The sequence below is a fragment of the Myotis brandtii genome, unplaced genomic scaffold (genome assembly GCF_000412655.1).
Source record: "Myotis brandtii unplaced genomic scaffold, ASM41265v1 scaffold420, whole genome shotgun sequence".
In the NCBI taxonomy this organism is placed as follows: Eukaryota; Metazoa; Chordata; class Mammalia; order Chiroptera; family Vespertilionidae; genus Myotis; species Myotis brandtii.
In genome coordinates this window covers 354,538-377,026 of record NW_005366109.1, presented here as the reverse complement: position 1 = coordinate 377,026, position 22,489 = coordinate 354,538, and the positions used below count along the sequence as shown (strand labels likewise).

General features: G+C 47.9%; 1 protein-coding gene across 1 annotated transcript in view; it reads right to left on the bottom strand.

Moving 5' to 3' along the window:
- Nucleotides 1-22,489, bottom strand: part of TBC1D22B (TBC1 domain family, member 22B) — a 79,451-nt gene that overhangs the window by 5,427 nt on the left and 51,535 nt on the right. Inside the window, exons 9-12 of the mRNA XM_005873771.2 lie at nt 11,970-12,076; nt 11,478-11,553; nt 8,583-8,710; nt 8,207-8,302 (exon numbers count right to left, since the gene is read on the bottom strand). Coding sequence (XP_005873833.1) covers nt 8,207-8,302; nt 8,583-8,710; nt 11,478-11,553; nt 11,970-12,076 — 407 coding nt within the window. The remainder of the gene's footprint in view (nt 1-8,206; nt 8,303-8,582; nt 8,711-11,477; nt 11,554-11,969; nt 12,077-22,489) is intronic.

Below are 22,489 nucleotides of genomic sequence, written 5' to 3'. Positions count from 1 at the left end.
AAGCCTGAAACCTGGGCTTGTGCCTGACAGGGAATTGAACCCTGACTTCCTGGTTCATAGGTTGATGCTCAACCACTGAGCCACACTGGCCGGGCTTATCAAATATTTTTAAAACAAATTTGTGATATTATAATGTATATACTTCATTAATATATTCTATAAGAAGATGTAATGGCAGATTAACTACTATAATTTCAAACTAGTAATAAACAATGTTATAATCAGTGACAAAGACAGGTACTACTAATATTACTGTGCTTTGTTGCCCACACTCATTACTGCAGGAAACACTAACTTTGAATTAGGGGTCACTGAAAAGAAAACTAATTATGTTCCATTCACATCCAGGGATCTCCTGACTTCTAAATGTGGACCCTATGTTAAGGTCCTTGTTCTTCTTGAAGCTTGCCCTTCTCTTGATCCACACCACAGCTAACAAGAACTCCTATACTTCCTTCCAGAGTCTAGTTTAACACTCAGGTGTCCACATTAATACTAAAATTAATTTTTAAAAATATTTTTTCACTGATTTCGGAGAGAGGAAGGGAGAAGAGAGAGATAGAAACATCAATGATGAGAGAGAATCATTTTGATCGGCTGCCTCCTGCATAACCCCTACTGGGGATCAAGCCCACAACCTGGGCATGTGCCCTTGACTGGAATCGAACCTGGGACCCTTCAGTCCGCAGGCTGAAGCTCTATCCATTGAACCAAACCAGCTAGGGCATTAATATTAATTTTTAACTTAATTAATTCATTGGAAAACTTTTTTATTGCTGTTTGTTGGCATAGAATCTCATTCCCACTTTCAATCAACTCGCTGGGTGAGGCCATGTCGCTATCCTATTTCATTTTTATTTTTTAATAAATTTTTATTGATTTCAGAGAGAAAGGGAGAGGGAGAGAGAGATAGAAACATCAATGATGAGAGAATCATTGATCAGTTGCCTCCTGCATGCCTCCCACTGAGGATCGAGCCCGCAACCCAGGCATATGCCCTTGACCAGAATTGAACCTGGAACCCTTCAGTCTGCAGACCGATGCTCTATCCAGAGCCAAACCGGCTAGGACGCTATCCTATTTCTTGAGGACATACCTCACTGACTCCGAACCAGCCCTGAACTGAAGAAAGGATATTTGCTTAGCCTCACCCAGAACATAAGCACCAAGAGGCCTGGAGACTCAATGAGACCCTTAGGGCTTCAAGTGATCATCCCACTTGCCATCCAACCAGTGTAAGAGCTTAAGCGAATACAGGAACTCTTAGAAACACATGGGTCCAAGCCTCATTCCTGGAGTTTTGGATTCTAAATACTTAGGATGGGAACTGGCAACCCACACTTTTCACAAATGTCTCCAATGATTCCAACAGGCAACCAGGTCTGGGGTTCCACTAGAGCAGCGGTTCTCAACCTGTGGGTCGCAACCCCTTTGGTGGTCCAACGACCTTTTCACAGGGGTTGCCTAAGACCATCCTGCATATCAGATATTTACATTACAATTCACAACAGTAGCAACATTACAGTTATGAAGTAGCAACGAAAATAATTTTATGGTTGGGTCACAACATGAGGAACTGTATTTAAAGGGCCAGAAGTTGAGAACCACTGCACTAGAGGTACTAAACAGCTCTTGCTGGAATAAAAGCACACTTGAGATCCCAAGGAAGGAAACCCTAGATGTCACAGAGAGTGACCTTTCATTAAATACATGAAGGTAAATCCATAAAACAAAATACCCTGCAGCCACATTATTCATGTTTTCAAAATTTTTGCACAGCATGTACTCATGTAATATGTAAAAAATACAAATTTGAGGAAATGACGTTTATCCATACTTTTTGACATTCTAGAACACCACTATATTTTGTAAAGTGGTAAATAGAGGTTACAGAACAAAGTATACAAAATGATTTAATTAACAGTTATGTACATACAATATGTATTTACTCATATAGATTTGCATAATGAAATGTCTGGAAGGAAATATATCACCTTTGTGTGGTAAGATTTCAGGTACCTAATTTTTCCTTTTTATATACTGGTATTTTTAATTTTTTATAGTTGTTACATACACATACAATTGATAAACAAAAGCAACTGATAAAGGGATGATCTTTCTAGAAAAGACTATTCTTTGCTGGGATAAGAGCTACCAGTAATTTCCAATTCTTCTAGCCGTGCTAGAAACCTTCCAGAAACCTGGAAATAATTCTACCCCTTATTCCTCCCTCCAGAGTCTTTAACACTCCTCACCTCCCCCAAGGGCAGTGAGGCTTAGGTGTGAGGAACTACTCTACCACCTGGTGGCCATGCCTAGGAATGCACCCCCATCGTAGTGCTGTAACAATGGGAAGGTGTTAATCACGAATCAGGTGCTTTTAGCCAGAGGTAGAGAAGAGACACTGCCTGGGCTGGGAACACTGAAGATTTGTTACAAAGCCAGCTCATAGGAGCACTAAGTATGACATGCTTAGATGAAACACTGAGCTTGTGAGAAGACAGCTTGTGGGGCAAGCAGCAGAGACGGTTCCAAATTAATGGAAAGAGGCAACGGCTTTCACAGAAAAAAAACTGAAAATGGTTGAAAAGTAGAAAAGGGTCTGGCTCAGGTACCTGCTGAAAACCCACAGATCACAAAGGAAAAGAAATACAGCAGAGGAGTAATTTGAGCTGTATCTGGGCTGTGATGGGGAGAGGGGGTGACAATTAGGTAAGGAAGGGCCAAGGGAGAAGAAGGGATAGTAGGTAATAAGCAAAGAGACTTTGGTAAGGAAAAGGCACAGGGAAAACCCATTAGAGCAGGGGTGGGCAAACTTTTTGACTCGAGGGCCACAATGGGTTCTTAAACTGGACCGGAGGGCCGGAACAAAAGCATGGATAGAGTGTTTGTGTGAACTAATATAAATTCAAAGTAAACATCATTACATAAAAGGGTACGGTCTTTTTTTTTTTTAGTTTATTCATTAGAGAATGCTCAATAGATGGAAGAATTGCAGATGAAGAGGGAGAAATCTAGGATAATAATTGTTATAATGATAGCATGTACTACATGCCGGGCATTTACTACATACCAGGCAGAGCCTGGATGCTTCACCTGTACTCTGTATTAACTTATTTCATCGTCACATACACTCTGAGATACATATTCGTCCATTTTACAGATGAGGAAATTGAGGCACAGAGGTTAAGGAACTTGCCCAGGGTCAGAGTAGTGCTGGGCTGGGATCTGAACCCAGGTAATCTGTGAGTGAGAACTGGTGCTCATAACCACTATTCTACATACTGCTTGCTTTGGAGTGAGAGGGAACTGGGGCATAATGTAGAAGGAACAAAAAGAAAATAAGTCATAGCAGAGGGTGCTTGAAAGAAATCTGTAGTTGATTAATTTTACTCAGTGTAAGAGCCAAGCACCACCAAAGATAGGATGTATAATAATTGACAGCAAGAGAGCTTAAGGCCACATAAAATATATACTGTTAAATAAGATTCTGTGGTAAGAATCACTTAGCAATACTGGAGCATACTTTGCAAATGTAAATGTATTCAGGCATGTAAATATACTTTCTTAGTCAAATAAGTAGTTTAAAACAAATCCTTCCTGTTTTGAAAACCAGTGAGGTAGCAAAACAATTCCCCTGGTTTCAATTTTCAAAAACGTGTCCTTTATGTAAACTTTGTGAGAGCCAAACTCATTCACTGGTTTCCCCAGCATCAGAGTACCTGGTAGTGCATCTGGCAAGTTTCCCCTCAGAGAAAGCCATGGAGTCCCCCTCCAGGGCTTATTCTGTTTCCGTCCTTTCTCACACTAGCCTCAGGGCTCTCTCTGAACCTTCTGGGCTGGATTCAAATGGGCAATTTACTGGATATCTGTTTGGGCAACATTCCACGATCCCAAACAGAAGTTCCTGCAGAAGTAATGGGTGGATGCCATCTGGTTCAAGGGATTTATTTACATTTAGTTGTTATTTAGGCCTGAAACATCCCCTGGGCTTAGCACTGTTTCATTTAATAACGCTGACCAGTGTCCTCCAAAAGACATTTTCAGAGTGGGAATCTCTCCAAGGTTTCCCATAAGATGAAAGCAAAGGATCTGAGGCCAGCTGCTACTTTGGTTTATAGTCATCAGCTGGGCCAAGGTGACTTCCTTGCCAGTTCCCGTTTTACAGAGTTGGAGGAATTTTGATTATTGGTCCTTGGAGTCCCCTTGAAATCAGTCCTGAGACACCTGCCCTGACATCTCTGTGGGGGATGCTGCTCTTCTGGGCTCTCACAGATACTGTCCCGAGGTGGCTTTTTAGACTGCAGGGTGACCAGAGGATGCAGTGTTACAGCCAAATCATTTCCAGGCTACCTGGAGGTTACTCTATTCTGTACAAATCTTTAAAAATATATAGATTAGGGATTTATTACAAAATACAAAGTGTTAGTTTCTCATCGTCACTGATTCAAGAAAACAGGGTGATGAGTCCTGGGGGGTGGGGGTGGTGGGTGCTGGGTACTAAAAGCCAGCTCTGGAGCTGACCAATAGGCACTAACTTACGACCTCCAACAAGTGGCCATTCTCAAGGGCAGCTCCACCCGCCCCTTATCCACTGCATGCTCAGAGGAATGGGTCCCAGGGTAATGTGCATCTTGAAACACCGGGGAAGAGATCCCAAAGTCTGACCTTGATGGGCCGTGATGACCTTGATGACCCTGTAGACGGGCCAATAATGGTGGCCATGCTGCAGTGAGGATGGTGGGCATGAAGGCTTCGGCCACTGTGATCCTGGCTTGCTCGCTTGAACGTGGACTTGCTCTACTACGTTCAGTCCTCCCAGTGTCAGCGGGGCCGTCATCGATGGAGCGAGTCACACAGAAGATCTCGCACATGTGCCAGTGCTGCCGGGGACCTGCTTGTTCTCTTCCCCATGGTCAGAGCCACTCCCCTGCACCCCCAGTCACCTCCTCTCCAGCCCCATTTGTTCACCCAGGATTAGCAGAGCCTGTTTACTCAGGTAAGTTAAAAAGCACTCAGACTTGGGTGCTAAACTCTGTCTCGCCTCACTGCTCCCAGACTCAGGAGAACACTGCAGGGAGCAGTGATAATGACAGTAAGCTGTTTGCAGGGCTATATGCGCAGTGCACCGTTCTACCCACGTCATGTGCATTACTTTGTATAATCCTCATAACAGCCCTAGGAGACAGGTACTCTTATCTTTTAAAGGTAAGAAAACTGAGGTATCGAACGCCAATTTACTTCTTAAGGTTGCATACCTAGAAAAGCGGCAGAGCTAGGATTTGACCCAAGTAGACCAGCTCCAGAGAAGGTGGCTTAGTGCTGTTCTATTCCACATAGTCCCCACCTTCTGGAGGAGGGCGGCTGCTTCCCGACGCCCTGCACTGGCCCCCCTCCCCGCCAGGTCCCTCCCTGCTCTCTAAGAGTGACAAAGGGCTGGTCTGCTGAAACCGCCACAACTCGAACTTTTACCTCTGCAGTGACTTCATCTGGTTTTCTTTTGAGTCACTGCAGCTGTAGTCCTAAAACTTCCCTCCCAGGCTAGGCTCGCTGGCTCTCTGGGAGCCTGTATTCATCGACAGAGCTTCCTGGGCAGTGATTCCACTACAGGCAGCCTATTCTCTGCAGAAGTCACGGGCCAGGGTCTCACTATTTGACACATGCTCTTGTGCTCTGCGCCATGCTTGTCTCCTGAAGGATACCTCCTGTCTATCCTAGCACAGTCAGACCCACTTTTTTCTCTTATTATTCACAGAATTATAGAATTGTGGGGCTGGGAGGAACTGTGCAGATTATCCAGTTCCATCACCTGTTCTATTTGGTCTAAAAGAAAGAGGTGGGACTCCTCTCCGAGTAGAACTGTGTGTTAACACAGCAGCAGACAAAAGCTCCATTGTTATTCTGAGGGTTGTTGCAGAAAGGCCTCAAATCCATCAGATAATCGAATAGGCTACCCAGGAAAGAACATCTCTGCGTCTAACACAGTTTCAAAGTCATAGACTATTATCCTGTGCTCTGTCGATACTGTGAATCACTAACAGCCGTTCCAGGAATCCCCTCCACCCCCCGGGCTAATCTGGGAAGCGCTTTTATCACATGTGACAAGGCCCTCTGAGCCTGGCTCATGATAACTCAATTAGATCCCCTGCTCCCGATACCCTGCTCCACTTCAACCACATTATCAAAATTGAGAGCTCACCCAGCACATGGCCACTGCAGCCCTGGTGCTCATTCATCCCGGACGTCACATATGCTGCCTGCTGGCAGGGGCTGTGGCTCTTTATCAGCTGCCTGCAGCCTTGGCACCATGGCTGGCATCTACTCACAGACGCTGCTCTTTCCTTTTTCTTCCAAAGTCCTTTTGGGCAAGTCAGGTCCTGTCTTTCCATCTACCTGCTGGGCAGGTTTCTGCTCTTTAGCCACCTAATACCAATTAGCGTGGGCCTGCTCGGGGAGCACATGGCGACGCTCTGCTCTTGAGAACTCAACACCTTGGCTAGTAATTAGACCTTAGAAAAGCACTCAGCCCTCTCTGGCTTTCTTCCCTGCTTTTAGAAGAAATAGATGCCCATTTGGAAAAAAATCACCTTCTGTTCAGAGATGTACAAAGCAGAAAAACCAAAGCCCACAACTGTCCCCAGAGATAACGACCATGAAAACCTCCGGGCCTTTCTCTCTGCAGACCTCAGAGCCCGGCAATCTCTCATCAGTTCCCAAGCCTCTCAGTGTATCCTATGCCCAAGCCTCTTGGAGCAGCTGCCAGCATCCCACCACCTCACATCCGCCCTGCACCCTCACCCAAGGCTTCCAGGTCGCTGCCCTCACTGGTCATCCGCTCTCTCTCCTTGCTCCGCCCACCCCTTCTCCCTGGCCTCTTGGTGCAGGAGAGTGTGCGAAAGACCTGGTCCTCGTCTCTCCTCTGTCCACACTCACTTCCTTAGGGCTCGCAACCACCATCCTGGCTTTCAGGCCTTCTAGCCAAAGGCTGCTAAACATACATGTCTAGTACAGACTCGTGGATTGATCTGTCTATCCTACATCTCCATCTGGATGCCTAACGGTAGTTAAAATTCAACATGCCCAAAACTGGACTCCAGATCTTCCTCCGTACACCTGCTCCCTGCCGCCTTCTTATAAACTGTGCGGTCAAACTGACTCACCCTTTCTGTTATGCTTTACACCTGATTCATCAGGAATCCCTGTTGGCTCTACTTGTGAAATATATCCAAGTTCTGGCCACTTGTCACACTTTCACTGCCACCATCCAGGTCCACACCACCCTCATGTCTCACCTGGAGGACCACCATGGCCTCCTGGGTGGTCTCCTGCCCCCACCCTCGCCCATGCCCACAGTCGCATAGAAGCCAGATCGATCCCTTGAATGATCATGTCCCTTGTCTGCTCAAACACTCTTATGGCTCCCCTTCCGCTCAGAGAAAAAGCCATAGTCCTACAGTGTCTACAAAGTCCTCTGTGATCTGATCCCTTGTAAGTTCCCTGGCCTCACCTCTGCCGACTCTTCCCCTGGATCACTGTGCTCCAGCCCCTCCCCAGTTCCTTCAACTGCAGGCATGCACTGCTTGAAGGCCTTTGCACTGGCTGTTCCCTCTGCCTGGATGCTCCTCCCGAGATGATCATATGGCTGGCTCCCTCCCCTTTCCAAGCCTTTGCTCAAATGTGACCCTATCCTGACAACTTCATTTGAAATGGCAACCTACCCCTTCCCTGCTACCTAATAACCCCTTTATCCTGCTCTACATTAGAGAGATTTTGTCTTTTCACCCTCTAACATTCTTTCTAATTTACTATGCTTGTGTTTGTTGTAAATCTCCCCTGACTAGTATATAAGCTCCCTGAGAACAGAGATGTCTGTCTGTTTTGCTTTCCAGTGTATCCTATGCCTTCAGCAGTGCCTGGCACGTGGCGGGAAGTGAACAAATGCCTGGCGGGGCCTGAATGACGTCTCCTAGGCCTGCCCAGCAGGTCTGCAGCCGCCTTTCTGGCACTAAGACCCTTTCATACTGAAGGGCGCTGGGCCCCTGTGACTGCTGCCAACTGGGAGAGGCACCCTCTTCCGAGCACTCCTTCCCCTGGCCCCCTCCCAGCCAGGCACCTGCTGGGGCTCCTTCTGCCTGTCCAGCCCCACTGATGGGAAGCTCCCACCTGACGCCCAGCCCCAGCCCAGGCCGAGCGCCTGTCCACTCACCTGGAAGTCCTCCTCATCCAAGATCTCTTTCCTCCACTTGATCAAGAAAGCTGCACACACGTACAGGTGGAAGTGGGAGAACCCCTCTGGCTCAGACTGGGAAGGCAAAGAACAGAGTTAGGTCGCCAAGCCCTGACCAGGAGCGGCGCTAGTCCTCTCGGGTCCAGCCCGCCTGCTAGGTGGGAACGCAGCGCAGCACCCCTCTCATGGCTGGGCAAACGGGGGCCTGAAGAGACTGAGCAGAGGCCCTGCCGTGAGGCTCAGGCAGACACGAAGCAGAAAGGAGGTGAGGACTCCTGCGCAGCTACACTCCACCCCAGGCCGGAGAGGGCGCCCCGGGGACAGTCTGGCGTGGAGGGAGGGGATCGCTTCATACCTGGTAAGTGTCCCACAGGCGGATGGTGCAGCGAAGGGGAAGCTCCCGCATAAGCAGGTTGTTCATCCAACGAAAGGCAAACTGTAGGTATTCCACCTCGTACCGCCTGAAGTGATTATGTACCTGCTCTGAAACAGGAAGTGTCATCGGCCCCGGGGGCACAGCCTGGGGGGTCAGATCCTGGAAAAGTCCAGGAGCCTAGAAGGCAATTTCCCATTTTTTTTCACCCCTCCCCCGGGAAGCCAGGCAGAGGGGCCACGCTGGCGTCCGACTGTGCTTTGTGTTTGGTTCCACCGTCTCACACACAGCAGCACTGACAGTAACTCGGCACCACTGGCACAGCCCACAGTGATCGTCCAGGCGCCTTCTTCCCTCCCAGGGCTGCTTGAGCCACAGGAGACACACGGTTCACTTGGCTGCTTGACCTTATCACTCAGCAGAGGAGGCTGAATGGAAAGGAGCGGGGGTCACCCTGGCCCCTCCCGCCAGCGAGGACTTCCTCCTCAGCCTCCCTGACAGATGCAGCAGCAGGGACTTGGCCCTGCCAGTGAGAGAGGCTCGCTGGCTCCCCTGGAGTTAAGTGATTCACCAGGAAGTGCTTCGGCACACTGCACAGAAGCCAGCGCCCCCTCCCACCCCTTGGCGTCTGTGTGGTGTTCTGGAACAACCCCACAACAATCCTGATCCCTGTTTTCCACGACAGCCCTTCAAATAATACTTAATAGAATTTTATTATATCACTATCCTCCTCAGTTTCCTAACCTATAAAATGGGGATGCTCACCCACACCTCAGAAAGTTTGGGAGACTTTCTAAGATAAAATGAGAAAATAGCCCTGGCCGGTTTGGCTCAGTGGATAGAGCGTCGGCCTGCGGACTCAAGGGTCCCAGGTTCGATTCTGGTCAAGGGCATGTACCTTGGTTGCGGGCACATCCCCAGTGGGGAGTGTGCAGGAGGCGGCTGATCGATGTTTCTCTCTCATCGATGTTTCTAACTCTATCCCTCTCCCTTTCTCTCTGTAAAAAATCAATAAAATATATATTAAAAAAATGAGAAAATAAAAGTGATTACAGTAGCACCTGGCATGTGATACTTAATACAATTTCTGAAGGAATAACTATTAACAATGGTTACTTCTGGTGGGTAGAATTTAAGGAAGGGGGAAGGTTTTTACTTTTCATTTTGTGTTTTTCTGAATTATTAAAATTTTTGTAATATTACTTCTATAATTGAAAGAATAAAGATATATGCACTTGAACATCCACTATCCCAATATACTATGCCTTTATTTATCATGTATGTGTGAGGAGAAAAAAAACAGGCCAGGGCGGACAGTGGCAGAAACCACGGCCTCTGCCAGCCGGCTCAGCGCCCTACCCCTGCGGCATGCGGGCCCCACCATGGGGCTAACAGCTGGGTCCGGGCGCTAAGAGGAAAAGCATCCACATATGACGTAGAGGAAACTACTGTAAATAAGCATGTGAGTGGGGAAGATTGGAATGCTGTCATAAAAAGAAGCTGAGGCCTGGCCAGTGTGGCTCAGTGGTTGAGCATCAACCCATGCACCAAGAGCTCACTGGTTGAATTCCTGGTCAGGGCACATGCCCAGGTTTCAGGCTTGATCCCCAGCAGGGGGAGTGCAGGAGGCAGCCAATCGAATATGTTTCTCTCTCTCCCTCTCTCTTTCACTCTCTCTTAAAAAAAAAAAATAGCCCTAGCCAGTTTGGCTCAGTGGATAGAGCATCGACCTGTGGACTAAAGGGTCCCGGGTTCAATTCTGGTCAAGGGCACATGCCCGGGTTGTGGGCTCAATCCCCAGTAGGGAATATGCAGGAGGCAGCTGATCAGTGATTCTGTCTCATCATTGATGTTTCTATCTCTCTCTTCCTCTCCCTTCCTCTCTGAGATCAATAAAGATATATAAAAAAATAATAAACAAATAAATAAAAAATCAATAACATTTATTTTTAAAAAAAAGAAGGTGGAGTGGAACAAATCGGGAACCTGGGAAGAAGAGCGAAAGATACAGTTTCTTTCTGCCCTTGGACGCCTGGGGATTTTATTTATTTGTTTATTATGTGGGGGGAAGGGCAATGCTTAGCTGAAGCAGAAAACCAGGCTGGGAAAACCAGGAAACGCGCTCCATTAGCTGGTGTGTAACTAACTGGTGGCGCCCTAAAGAGCTCTGCGGCTTGACTGGTGCCGCTGGTCCCGCCTACAGGCCTCGCTGTGAGGCTCTATGTGCTTCTGGACCCTAACTCTGACCTCCCCCCGGCCGCAGTTTCTTCATCAGTCAGAGCAGGGCTCCCCGAATTGCCTTTTAGCCCTCACATTCCCTGACTCCCAGACAGAGTCAAGGACATTCTGCTTCAGGAAGAGCCACCCAAACAGGTCACGGGGCTGTGGGAGGGCCTGCTGGGGGTGTGGGGACAGCCAGGCCTGAAGGCCCTGTGTCAAGGCCTCAAGTCCCGCCCATCACCACTTGGAGGGCAGGTCAGCCGACAGAGCGGCTGCTGAAAGCGAGGGAGAACCCCGGCGGTTCCAGAGCAGAAGAGGGACGCGACCAGACGCTTACGAAAGATGCAGCGTGTGACAGAAGGTGTGTAAGAGGAGAGGTTTGGAAGAGGCATGGCTGGCGCAGAGCTAGGACAATGGAGAAGAAAGGGTGACTTGAGGAGAGATACTGAGGGAGAACTGAGAGAACTTGGTGACAGAGAACGAAGGAGAAAAAGAATTTGAGGAAACAGCAGTGTTCCCACCTCGCCTAGCTGTTGAGATGCGGGAGGATGCTGGGGCGCCAGCAGCACAGAGCACACAGGAAAAGGGTCACGTTGGGAAGGGGCTGAGGAGGGGACCGCGGGCTGTGCTATTGCGGGAGGGCTCCTCTGGACCTACCATCAATCCGGCTGACCAGCTCTTCCAGTGCCTTGACCTTCTTCTGGATCCCTGGTTGTGCGAAGGTGTAGTTATCCTGCCAATGACACAGAGCCCGGGATAAGCAGGACTCACAGCTGTGCTACCACCTCGAGTTCACAGACACACACGGAAAGGCACAGCAGTGTTTCCAAAGCCGGTGCGGTGTTTGGGAGAACAGAGGGATCTACAGAGCAGCAGTTTGGGGAGCCTAACAGAGCCCTGCTCTGCGGAGGCGAACCATGGCCCAGGAGGCAGGAGCGTGCTCTGACGACAAAGCCAGGGCAACAGAGAGACTTCCTGAGACTCCAGGGGATGCCAGATGACTGCCTTTTGAACGCTGTAAAGCTAATGAAAGAGGCAGAGATGGGTAGACCAAAAAGAGGAGGCACTGTGCTGGGTGGGGGGCTGTCTGACGCTGAAGAGCAGTAAGGAACCCACAGGCACCGGGCGTCCAAGGGCAGACCCACCCACCTGGATGCCGTCCAGCAGCTTGCTCATGCACCAGAAGCTGTCGGCTTCAATGCTGCGCAGCACGTCCTGAGACAGATTGGTCACGTCGAAGTTCTCCACATCCTCTTCTGTAAAACAAAAGGTGGAGAGAGTCCAGAGGTCTTCTCTAAAAAATGGAGAGAGAAAGATAGAGTCTAGTATCTTCAACAGGACCTGGGGCCAGGGTGAGCCAGGAGAACCTGATGCCAAGGGACGGGCCTGCCCTCCTCCCCGGTCGGGTGGGCGAGGCCCAGGAGAGTTCCCGAGGACCTCATTACAACCCTCAACAGGACTTCTCACACCAAGTCCACTGGGTCCAAGTATCTTTCTCTTCCCCTGCACTTGTTCATTCAGTTTTAGAAAAAGATACTTCAGGCCTCATGTTCAATGAGCTATGGACCCAGCCCCTGGACATGATCTAGAAAAATTACTTGATTTCAGAATTTGGTGAGCTGTCTGGTTCACTCATATGTAGTGAGAGCAGCTGGGATCAGACAGTCCCATAGTTCATTTTTATTTTTAGTTTTTTTTAAAAAGGGATTTAAAAAATATATTTTTTTATTGATTTCCAAGAGAAAGGGGGAGAGAAAGAGACTTAGAAACATCAATGATGAGGGATAATCATTGATTGGCTGCCTCCTGCACGCCCCCTACTGGGGACGGATCCCACAACCTGGGCATGTGCCCTGACCGGGAATCAAACCATGACCTCCTGGTTCATAGGTTGATGCTCAATCACTGAGCCATGCCGGCTGGGCTTTAGTTTTTGGTTGTTTGTTTGTTTGTTTTTAAATATCTTTTCATTGATTTTTAGAGAGAAAGGAAGGGAAAGAGGCCCTTGAGTTCTCCGCCAAAGATGGCTGCTCTCTTCAGACCCACAAGCCCTGTCTGGAAGTAGGACGTTCACTGCAGCCCTGGCACTGCAGAGACACAGACATCTGACAGAACATATCGGGATCCAGCCCTTCCACCTATGAGAATTACTACCCAGACCTACAACTGAACCTCCTGGAGACAACACGTAACAGCTCTCAGATTCTGCTCCTGTGTAAACAGCATTTAAAAAATACATATGCTTTCATTGATTTCAGAGAGAAAGGGAGAGGGAGAGAGAGGCAGAAACATCAATGATGAGAGAGAATCATCGTTCAGCTGCCTCCTGCATGCCTCCTACTGGGGATGGAGCCTGCAACCCAGGCATGTGCTCTGACAGGGAATCGAACTGTGACCTCCTGGTTCATGGGTCAACTCTCAACCACGGAGCCACACCAGTTGGGCTATAAACAGCATTTTTAAATGGACATTAAAGACTATGGAAACCCTTTGGGGAGGGGAAGTGTTTTATCAGAAAAGCTATGACCCTGGAAACAACCTAGAAGTCCAACTTGAAGTGCAGACACATGTAAATATATGTTAATGCATACAAAATGCTAACAACAGGGCCTGGCACACAGTAGGCATGATATAGTTTTAGATGTAGCTTAATAGGAATTTGTAATAACTTGGGAAAGTATGTCCCTGTGTTAGGGAAAAAAGCAAGGTACAGAACTATGTATGGAATACTCTCAACCACTTACTGTACATACAATATTTGCATGTGCTGACACAGCACAGTAGAAACGCAAAATACATCACAAGGTTTACAGGATACATTCCCCAGGTGGGAGGGATAAAAGATTTTTAGTTTCGTTAAGTTGTATTAGACTTTTCAAAATTTCTATAATAAGCATAATTTTTATAGTCAGGAAAAAAATATATATATACATACTATTTTAGAAAAAAAGACCTAATAATTGACTACACCTACTTTTTATCATCAAAAGATAAGGAATAAAGATAGTTTTCTAAAACAACACAAAGCTTGCAGAAATGAAGACTTCAGATGATACATAAAGGTCCATTTGAGAAATCACATTGAGAAAAAAAACCCTTCCAAGAAAGATCATCTTTCTTTTCCCCTAACTTAACCCTTACTATGTAGTACTTTTGGGGGTGGCCATATATACACTATTAATTTAGTTAAATGGTCCTGGGCTCTGGGACCCAGCTCAGAATCTCCTGCCCTCTTTGCTCTGTGTTTCATTCCTAAGGCCTGGCGTGTGGCTGCGGGCAGTCTACTTCACTGCCCCATGTGTGCCTCCCCACTTTACGCGTCTGTTCCCCAGGGACAGGTATCCAGGTGCCTCCAACTCCCACTCCCACAAACACGCCCCGGGAAACTGTTCCCTGCCACCAGAGGAGATCTGTGCTGGGCCCCGGTCCTGCCAGACCTCGGTCCAGGACCAGGCTCACAGCAGCGCAGAAGAGAGCGCCACTTCCTTTTTAGCGGGCGCAGTGCCCACGCTAACCATCCCAGACCTCCCTCTGTATGAGAGCGTTGTCAGACAAAGTGAAAGCCACAAGGAGGGCTCAGGGCAAAACCCTGCCACTGCTCACACACGTGCCCACAGAAGGATCGGTGCTGCCTGGGCATGTGAAGGTCTTTCCTGCCGCGGGCCTTCTACACCTGAGGAGCACTGAGCTGGAAATGTCACACATAGCAGTGACCAGGAAGAAAGGCCTGGGTCCTGAGAATGATGGGGACATAACACCATATCAGCCCCGGCGACCTGTGGCTTTTTGTCAGACAGACTAGCACGTTGATTAAGAGCAGGGACTCTGGAGCCAGACTGCGCGGCTCAAACCCCGACTCCCGCACTCACTATCTATGTGGCTCTGGGCAAACGACTTTACCTGCTGAGCCTTAGTTCCTCATCTGTTAAGGTGGTCTTTCCTCCCAGTGTCATAGGATATTATCAGGATTAAGTTAATATATAAAAATGCTAACGGTGCCTGGCACAAAATAAGCATTATGTAAATGTCAGCTTGTATTATTGTTAATAAATGAGGAATAAATAAATTCCTATCTGGTTTCAGCCTCAGTTTTTTTAAAATTAAATTTATTGGGGTGATACTGGTTAATAAAATTATATAGGTTTCAAGTGTACAATTCTGATACATTATCTGTATATTACACAGTGTGCCCACCGCCTGAAGTCAAATCTTCCGTCACCATATATTTAACCTCCTTCCCTGGCCCTATCCCCTTCCTTCTGGTAGCCACCATACTGCTGTCTGTGTCTGAGTTTTTGTTTGTTCATTTGTTGCTTTCAGAGCCTCAGTTATTTTGGATTCCTGTTAGTCACGTCCAAACTTAACCTAATTCCAAAATGTACCTTAAAAATAAGTCAATTTTCAACGTTTCCATTTCCACCATTTGGTCTTAAAGAGAAGTTCTAACAACATGGGGGCTTACGTTGGCAAGATGCCACTCTTGGTAACTGTGCCAATTCCAAACGTTTAGCTGTCTGTCCAGGGAGCAAAGGGACCAACAGACAGACGCTGAGCCTTCTTAGGGGGTGTCGATTCGGGGCTGTTGTTTTCCCATGTTCTGCCCTTGTGCCAGGCCTTCCCTTTAGCCCTTCGCTTTCGCAGGCAGTGGGACAGTTCACCAGCACTTCCAAGAGCAGGAAGAGTTTAGTTCTAGTGTGCTGCCTGCTGGGAGGATAAAATTCACACATTCAGTCAAAAACTGTGAGCTGAGCGCACCAGCAAAAGCAGCAGAGGCAGGGAGGCCCAGCTCTCTGAAGGGCCTCATTCAGCATAAACAGTCTGTTCAGAAGGATCATTAAACGTCCCACTTGAGGAAATTCAGCATCTAATTGAGCTGGAACGGGAAACCATGCCAGCAACGCAGTCTCGAATGAGGACGGTGTCTTCGGTTGTTAGAGACACACAGCAGTCAGGACTCAAACTGGTGGGAATGAGATTTTAAGGAATATTTTATGGCTATTTTAGGAGGCAAAGCATCCAAATAGAGGAAACCGAAAGCTCCTTATAAAAATCAAATTGCCTACTGTGGGCTTGCCAAGAACATGCCCATTTATTAGCTGATAAAATGTACTTGAGTTCTGGCTCCTGTCAAATGTTTATTTTTCTGAGAACTCCAAATCTTGGCCTAAAATCAGCCTCACATACGCCTCAAGAGCTCCTCAATAGCTTTGGGGAAAAAGCTGGTTTTGCTTAAACTGATAAGAGGAACCTGTGCACTCACTGCTGTAGGCATTGCCCAGGAGCCATCGGTGACCGGGCAACCCCCACACTGTGGCTGCCGGGTCAGAAGATGCAGCCTGACTGACGCAGGCCGGGTTCCGGCAGCCAACTGCAGACGGGGTCTCTTCCCCAGCCTCTGGCCTACCTGAGTCCTGTCTTTGTTTTTTCTAAACTAAACTCATTAGAATATCTCACATCTTTTCTGATCACAAAAGTAAACTAATTGAGAAAAGGAAAATGTAAATCTTTTTGGCCATACATAAAACAGAAACATTTTTCATCCAAAAAAGTTTTAAGGAAAGTGTCAAGGAATTCATGCAGTTACCTGTACGCAATAATTTTTAAGTGGTTCAACTGCCATAACAATGCAGGGCTGGGTATTATCTGTTTAGTACTTTCAGGCAGGTATGTGATGGCAGCGACCACGACAAGGTGCCATCACAAGCCTCAGTATGGAGAGGGCGAGGGCCCTCAGCTAATGATGGGAAAGTCAAGCCACCGCAGAGGAAGGAGAGTGATCAAGTTTAGAGATAGGCAAAACTGACTAAGGAAGTTACCCTTGCTGGGGCAGGTGGAGAGGGGGTCGGGGGGCTAGGCAGGAACCCGAGGTGACTTCTGCATGCTGGGAATGTTCCATGTCCTGATACAGGTGCTGGTTATTTATCGGAAATTTATCAAGCTGTGCATGTATGATACATGTACTTTAAAATATGTATGTTATATCTCAATGTAAAGTTTACATTTAAAAACTTTTCTAATCCTCAACCCAGGACAGGCCTTTTTAAATTGATTTTAGAGACAGAGGAAGGGAGAAGGAGACAAGGAGAGAGGAAGAGGGAGAGAAACATCGATGCAAGAGAGAAACATTGATCGGATGTCCCCCCCTCCCACAACCCGAGTATGCACCCAGACCAGGAATCAAACCCACGACCCCTCAGAGCACAGGATGACACTCCAAGCAACTGAGCCTCACTGGCCAGGGCTAAAGTTCACATTTAAAAAAGGAAAAGGGAATGTCCTCGTAAGGCAATAATGAAACCCCGCCATTAGTTTTTCCAGTTTTATCTTTGGCATCCACACCCCATCAGACAGGGAAGAACAGGACTGGCAGGGTGGGTACCACATGCAGAGTCGGATGTGAGTAGAGAATGAGGCCTCCCAGTGACTGACAGCTGGGGCTGCAGGATAATCCACAGCCCAGGAGCAAGACATGGCAGTATGTGGGGCATTTAATGTTAACTTATTTCCTCTGAAAATTTGAGGTAACTATCAAAAATTAACTGGCTTGCCCCCTTGCCTCCTTCAGGGCTTTGCTCAAACATCCTCTTCGCAATGTGACCTGGCTCAGCACTCTGTTTAAAACCTGCTCCCGTTCCCACTCTTGCCAATGGCACGCCTCTGTCCTTTCCTGCTTCATTTTCTCCGTAGCACCATCACAATCCAACTAATACCTATTTTTCTATTTGTTGTGTTTCTGTAGGAAAGGGATTTCTTTTTACGTGTAATTTACACACAGCTGACCACATATAAGTGCACAGTTCTGTTTTGACACATGTAGGCCTCAGTGCAAAAATGCCCCAACCCAAATAGAGAACGCCGCCATCACCCCAGAAGGTTTCCCAGGCCTCTCCCGGGCAGTCTCCACCCGCCAAGCACTGTTCTGGTTTCCGTTGCCACAGATCCTTTAAACTCTAAGTGAAATCATACAATGTGTACTTTCTTTGTTCAACATAATGGTTTGACGTGGTTTCTTCCATGTTGTTGCCTTTAATCAGTGGTTTGTCTTTCTTATTGCTAAGTACTTTTCTAATGTATGATTATCCATTTTCCTGTTAACAGATATTTAGGCTGTTTACAATTTTTGTCTATATGAATAACGTTGCTGTGAATATTGTTGTAGAGCCTTTAAGGATGATAAGCTTTCCTTTTCCTTGAATAAATAACTAGAAGTAAACGGCAGATTTTTGCCTACTTTGTTTGTGGGCACACCCCCAGTGCCGATAGTGCCTGGCCCAGGATAGGCGCTCAATAAAAACGTGCTGAGGAGTGACGGCTCTCCACTGCCATCCCTCAGCCGGAGAACTTCTGGCTAACCCGCACAGTACCGGAGCATTGTATGTGATTCACTGCCCTCCAGTGGCCAAGCCCAGCAAAGCCATACCAATTCCTGGATATCTTGCAAAGTTCTCACAATCTTTTCATTCTCTCATTGCTCTAGATATGTGGAATGCATATTTGGGAGACAAAATGAAGGCCCTGGGAATATAGAGATGTTTATAAATAGTCTCTGGCCTCAAAGAATCATACAGTCGGGTGGCAGAGAGCAGGAGGGAAACACAAACAGTAACTTGCATTGTGGGAAGCGCTACAATGAAATGTACAGGGTTATTATGGAAAGAGTGTCACTGGGGGGCGGGGGCCGGCGGGAAGTCTCAGGACAGGCTTCCAGGAGGAAGGGGAGTCTTAAAGGAGCACAAGGATTAGCCTAGCCGTGGTCGGCAAACCGCGGCTCGCGAGCCACATTCGGCTCTTTGGCCCCTTGTGCGTGGGTCTTCCACAAAATACCATGTGCAGGCGCGCACGTACAGTGCGATTGAAACTTTGTGGCCCATGTGCAGAAGTCTGTATTTTATGGAAGAGCCGGTATTTTGTGAAAGAGCCGGTATTTTGTGGAAGAGCCACACTCAAGGGGCCAAAGAGCCGCATGTGGCTCACGAGCTGCGGTTTGCCGAGCCGCAGTTTGCCGACCACTGGACTAGGGGATAAAAGGATGGCGCAGAAGAAGGAATGATTTAAAATGTCAATGCAGGGTTGCTGAGCTTCAGGGTGATGCAGGGCGCTGCTCGCCCGGGGCCTAGCACAACAGCTAGAGAACCTGGACATTTTCACCTGTAGGTGATAGGATGCTACTGAGGGGCTTTAAGCCAGTGGTTCTCAACCTTCTGGACCTTTAAATACAGTTCCTCATGTTCTGACCCAACCATAAAATTATTTTCGTTGCTACTTCATAACTGTAATGTTGCTACTGTTATGAATTGTAATGTAAATATCTGATATGCAGGATGGTCTTAGGCGACCCCTGTGAAAGGGTCGTTCGACCGCCAAAGGGGTCGCGACCCACAGGTTGAGAACCACTGCTTTAAGCGGAGGAGCTACATGGGCAAGTATGTGCTTAAACGGTGTGGAAGATGGGTTTGAAGGGGATGTAATTGGAGATGAGGAAACACACTTGGCCATTTCAGCAGTCCAGGCCTGACCTAGACCAGTCATAGGATAAATGGAGAGGGAAACAGCTTCCAGAAATATTGAGCACGTAAAATCATCAAAGCTTTGTAACTTACTGGATATGAAGAGTGAGAAAAAGGAATAATCAACACTCCCTAGTATTTCTGACTTAAGAGACAGGAAATGCTGCTGCGGGGAAGGGGTGGCTGGTATGGGGAGGAGAGGAGTCAGTCAAACACCGCATCTAGGAGCCAAGGGGAGGCAAGGACTGCCAGCTGTCCACACACAACTGTCCCCCTTCCTCCTTGGTGACAGGACCCCTAAGGGTACTGGCCACCTGGGATGCAGACTGTTTTCCAGCAGCACTGCAGACAGTTACAGACATGAGACTAAGTTCGGATGAAAGAGACTTGAGCTCAAGCATCACGTACATCGGAAGTGTCCTTAAAGGGAAGGAGCAAGCCTTCCTCCCTTTCCTCCTCTACACCGGCCAGAACTCACAGCTACGCTGGGTCACGAGAAGGAAGCCATGCGCTGAGAACGTAGAACAAGAGAAGGGAGCCTGGACCCGATGTCTGCGAGCAGCGTGCAAGCCCTGTACTAACCTCTTGACTTTTAATGTGAGAGAAAGCAGCTTTTCTCTCCTGCTTAAGGCAGCCCTCCCTAGGTGGGCATCCACGACAAGGGGGCCTGTCACGCAGGGAACCGGGTACATGTGACAAGTAGGGGAAAGCCTGCCCTCAGGAGTTCCGGTGCCGTTGTGCTTCCAACACCCTGAAATGCAAATGCTCCTGTGCAGAGAAGAGGCGTTGCTCCACGCCGGTCCATTTGCACCGAAAGAAATCACCGGGCTTGTCTCTTCCTTTGAAAACAGGACATGCCCTGAGCCCGTGTGATTTCCTCATATGTGTCACTTAAGTAGTTGCTGTTAAGCAGCTTATTTTGGTGATGACCTCACTATCAATTACATGTTAACTTAATATGTTCAGAGCCAGATCAATAATATCATCTAAGTCCAAAGGCTTATAGATTACAGACTAGAGGTACTCTGCAGTCTCAGGGATCATAGTCCAGAGACGGTATCTCCCCAGGGGTGACCCTCTAGCACGGTCACCCTGGACCCAGACATGGGCTTATCTATAGAGGCCCCCTTCTGTCTGAGAAGGAAGCTGCCTGAGGGCGAGGCTGGTATGGACAACTTCTCTATCGACTCAGAGGATGTCTGGATCTGTTCTCAAGTATTTTACAGAAAATATGACACAAAGCATGAAGCAAGTTCAGGTGCTAATTTATGAAAGTGACAGGGAACAGATGGGAAGGACGTAGGAGAGAGGCCAAATAATGTCCGGGAGGCAGGTGGGTCCCACAGCCCTACCAGGGCAGACCCTCCACGCTACACCTCAGGGAGATGGGCAGTGGGCTGAGGCTGCCAGGCTGCACAGGAGGCCGAGGGCAGCTGCCTGGCCTGATCCCTGAGCACAGCATACCCAGGCCTCCTGAATTAGGGAGCATCATATCAGAGAGGTCACAGCAAAACCTTTCCAGCAGCTGCCTCATGAGGATATGGCACCATTAGAGAAGGGGATAAGAGAAGGATTATTACTCAGAGAAGAGAATTATTCTTGAAGGCCACAATGTTGTATCTACTCCAAGAAAAGCCTTGAGGCTGTAGAAAAATCTATATGCTTTGTTTCTTTGAAACATAATTTATATCCATGAACTGATGAGCAGATAAAGTGTGGTATAGCCACACAATGAAATATTATTGAATACTAAAAAGGAATGAAGTACTGACAATGCTACAGTATGGATGAAACAAAAATATGCTAAGTGAACTATATTTAAATAAAGGCTCCCGAACCTTCTAGTCATCTGACTTTGGGCAAGTATTTAACCTCTCTAATCCTTAGCTGGCTTATCTATAAAATGGGGATAATAGTACCTACTTCACAGGATTATTGTGAGGATTAAATAAAATTATTAACAAGGCTTTAGCCCACACATGGTAAGCATTCACATGTAAATAAACAGCAGCTATTATAGTTTTGTTGTTCCCCCTCCAAGTAAAGATGGGTACCCATGGGAAAGGCTCAGAGGTGTTCTCCATGTACTAGCTGTACTGACACTCGGAGCTTAGACATCTGGAGATGGCTTCGCCAGCCTTGCTAAGACTTCTAAGTGTCCATCCCTGATGTGTGATCCACCCTGTGTGCTCTGGAAGACTGTGTGTTTAAGAGGTGGCTGCTGCTCAGCAGAGTGTCTCACTAGATGCAAAGAATCACAGAGCTCAAGGAGCAAATCTATCTATAATAATAAAAGCACAATATGCTAATTAGACCGGACGACCTGCCGGACTAAGCCGTGGCTGCGAGGGCTGAGGCAGAGGCCAGCATGGCTTAAGCCGTGGCTGCGAGGGCTGAGGCAGAGGCAGCCAGCATGGCTGCGAGGGCTGAGCCCCTTGCACGAATTTCGTGCATCGGGCCTCTAGTATATATATAAAAGACTAATATGCTAAGTGTCCGACCACCTGACTGGTCACTATGATGCACACTGACCACCAGGGGACAGATGCTCAACACAGGAGCTGCTGAGCTGCAGTGACTTGGCAACGGCGGTTCTCAGGTGATGCACCCCAAAATCGAAGAGGAGGGAGCCTGATTCCTCGCGGGGCCGCACGATTCCACCTTCGGCTGTGGGTTATGTTGTTGCTGGGGCACTGTGGGCCCCAAATCTGGTTTACTGAACACTGTGTTTGCATTCCACACCCTGTACGACAGCAACTTTGCAGAGTGCCCTCTTGTACTCCGGGACCCCTCGGGGGATGACAGAGAGCCAGTTTTGGCCCGATCCCCACAGGCCAGGCCAAGGGACTCCACTTGACAGAGGGATCCCGCTCACTCTGCAGACACCAGACACTGGTGAGGGGCCATGGGAGGTTGGCTTCAGGGTGTGTCCAGCCACCTTCTAATTAATTTCCTTTCAATGTGCATGAATCTGTGCACTGGGTCACTAGTCTATCTACACTAATAAAAGAGAAACATGGTAATTAGCGTACGACCGCTACCCTTTTCATTGGCTAATCAGTGAGTATATGCAAATTAACTGTCAGCCAAGATGGCGGCCGGCAGCCAGGCACTGAAGCGAGCACGAGGCTTGCTTGCTGCAGACTCCAACGTTCCCCGCCT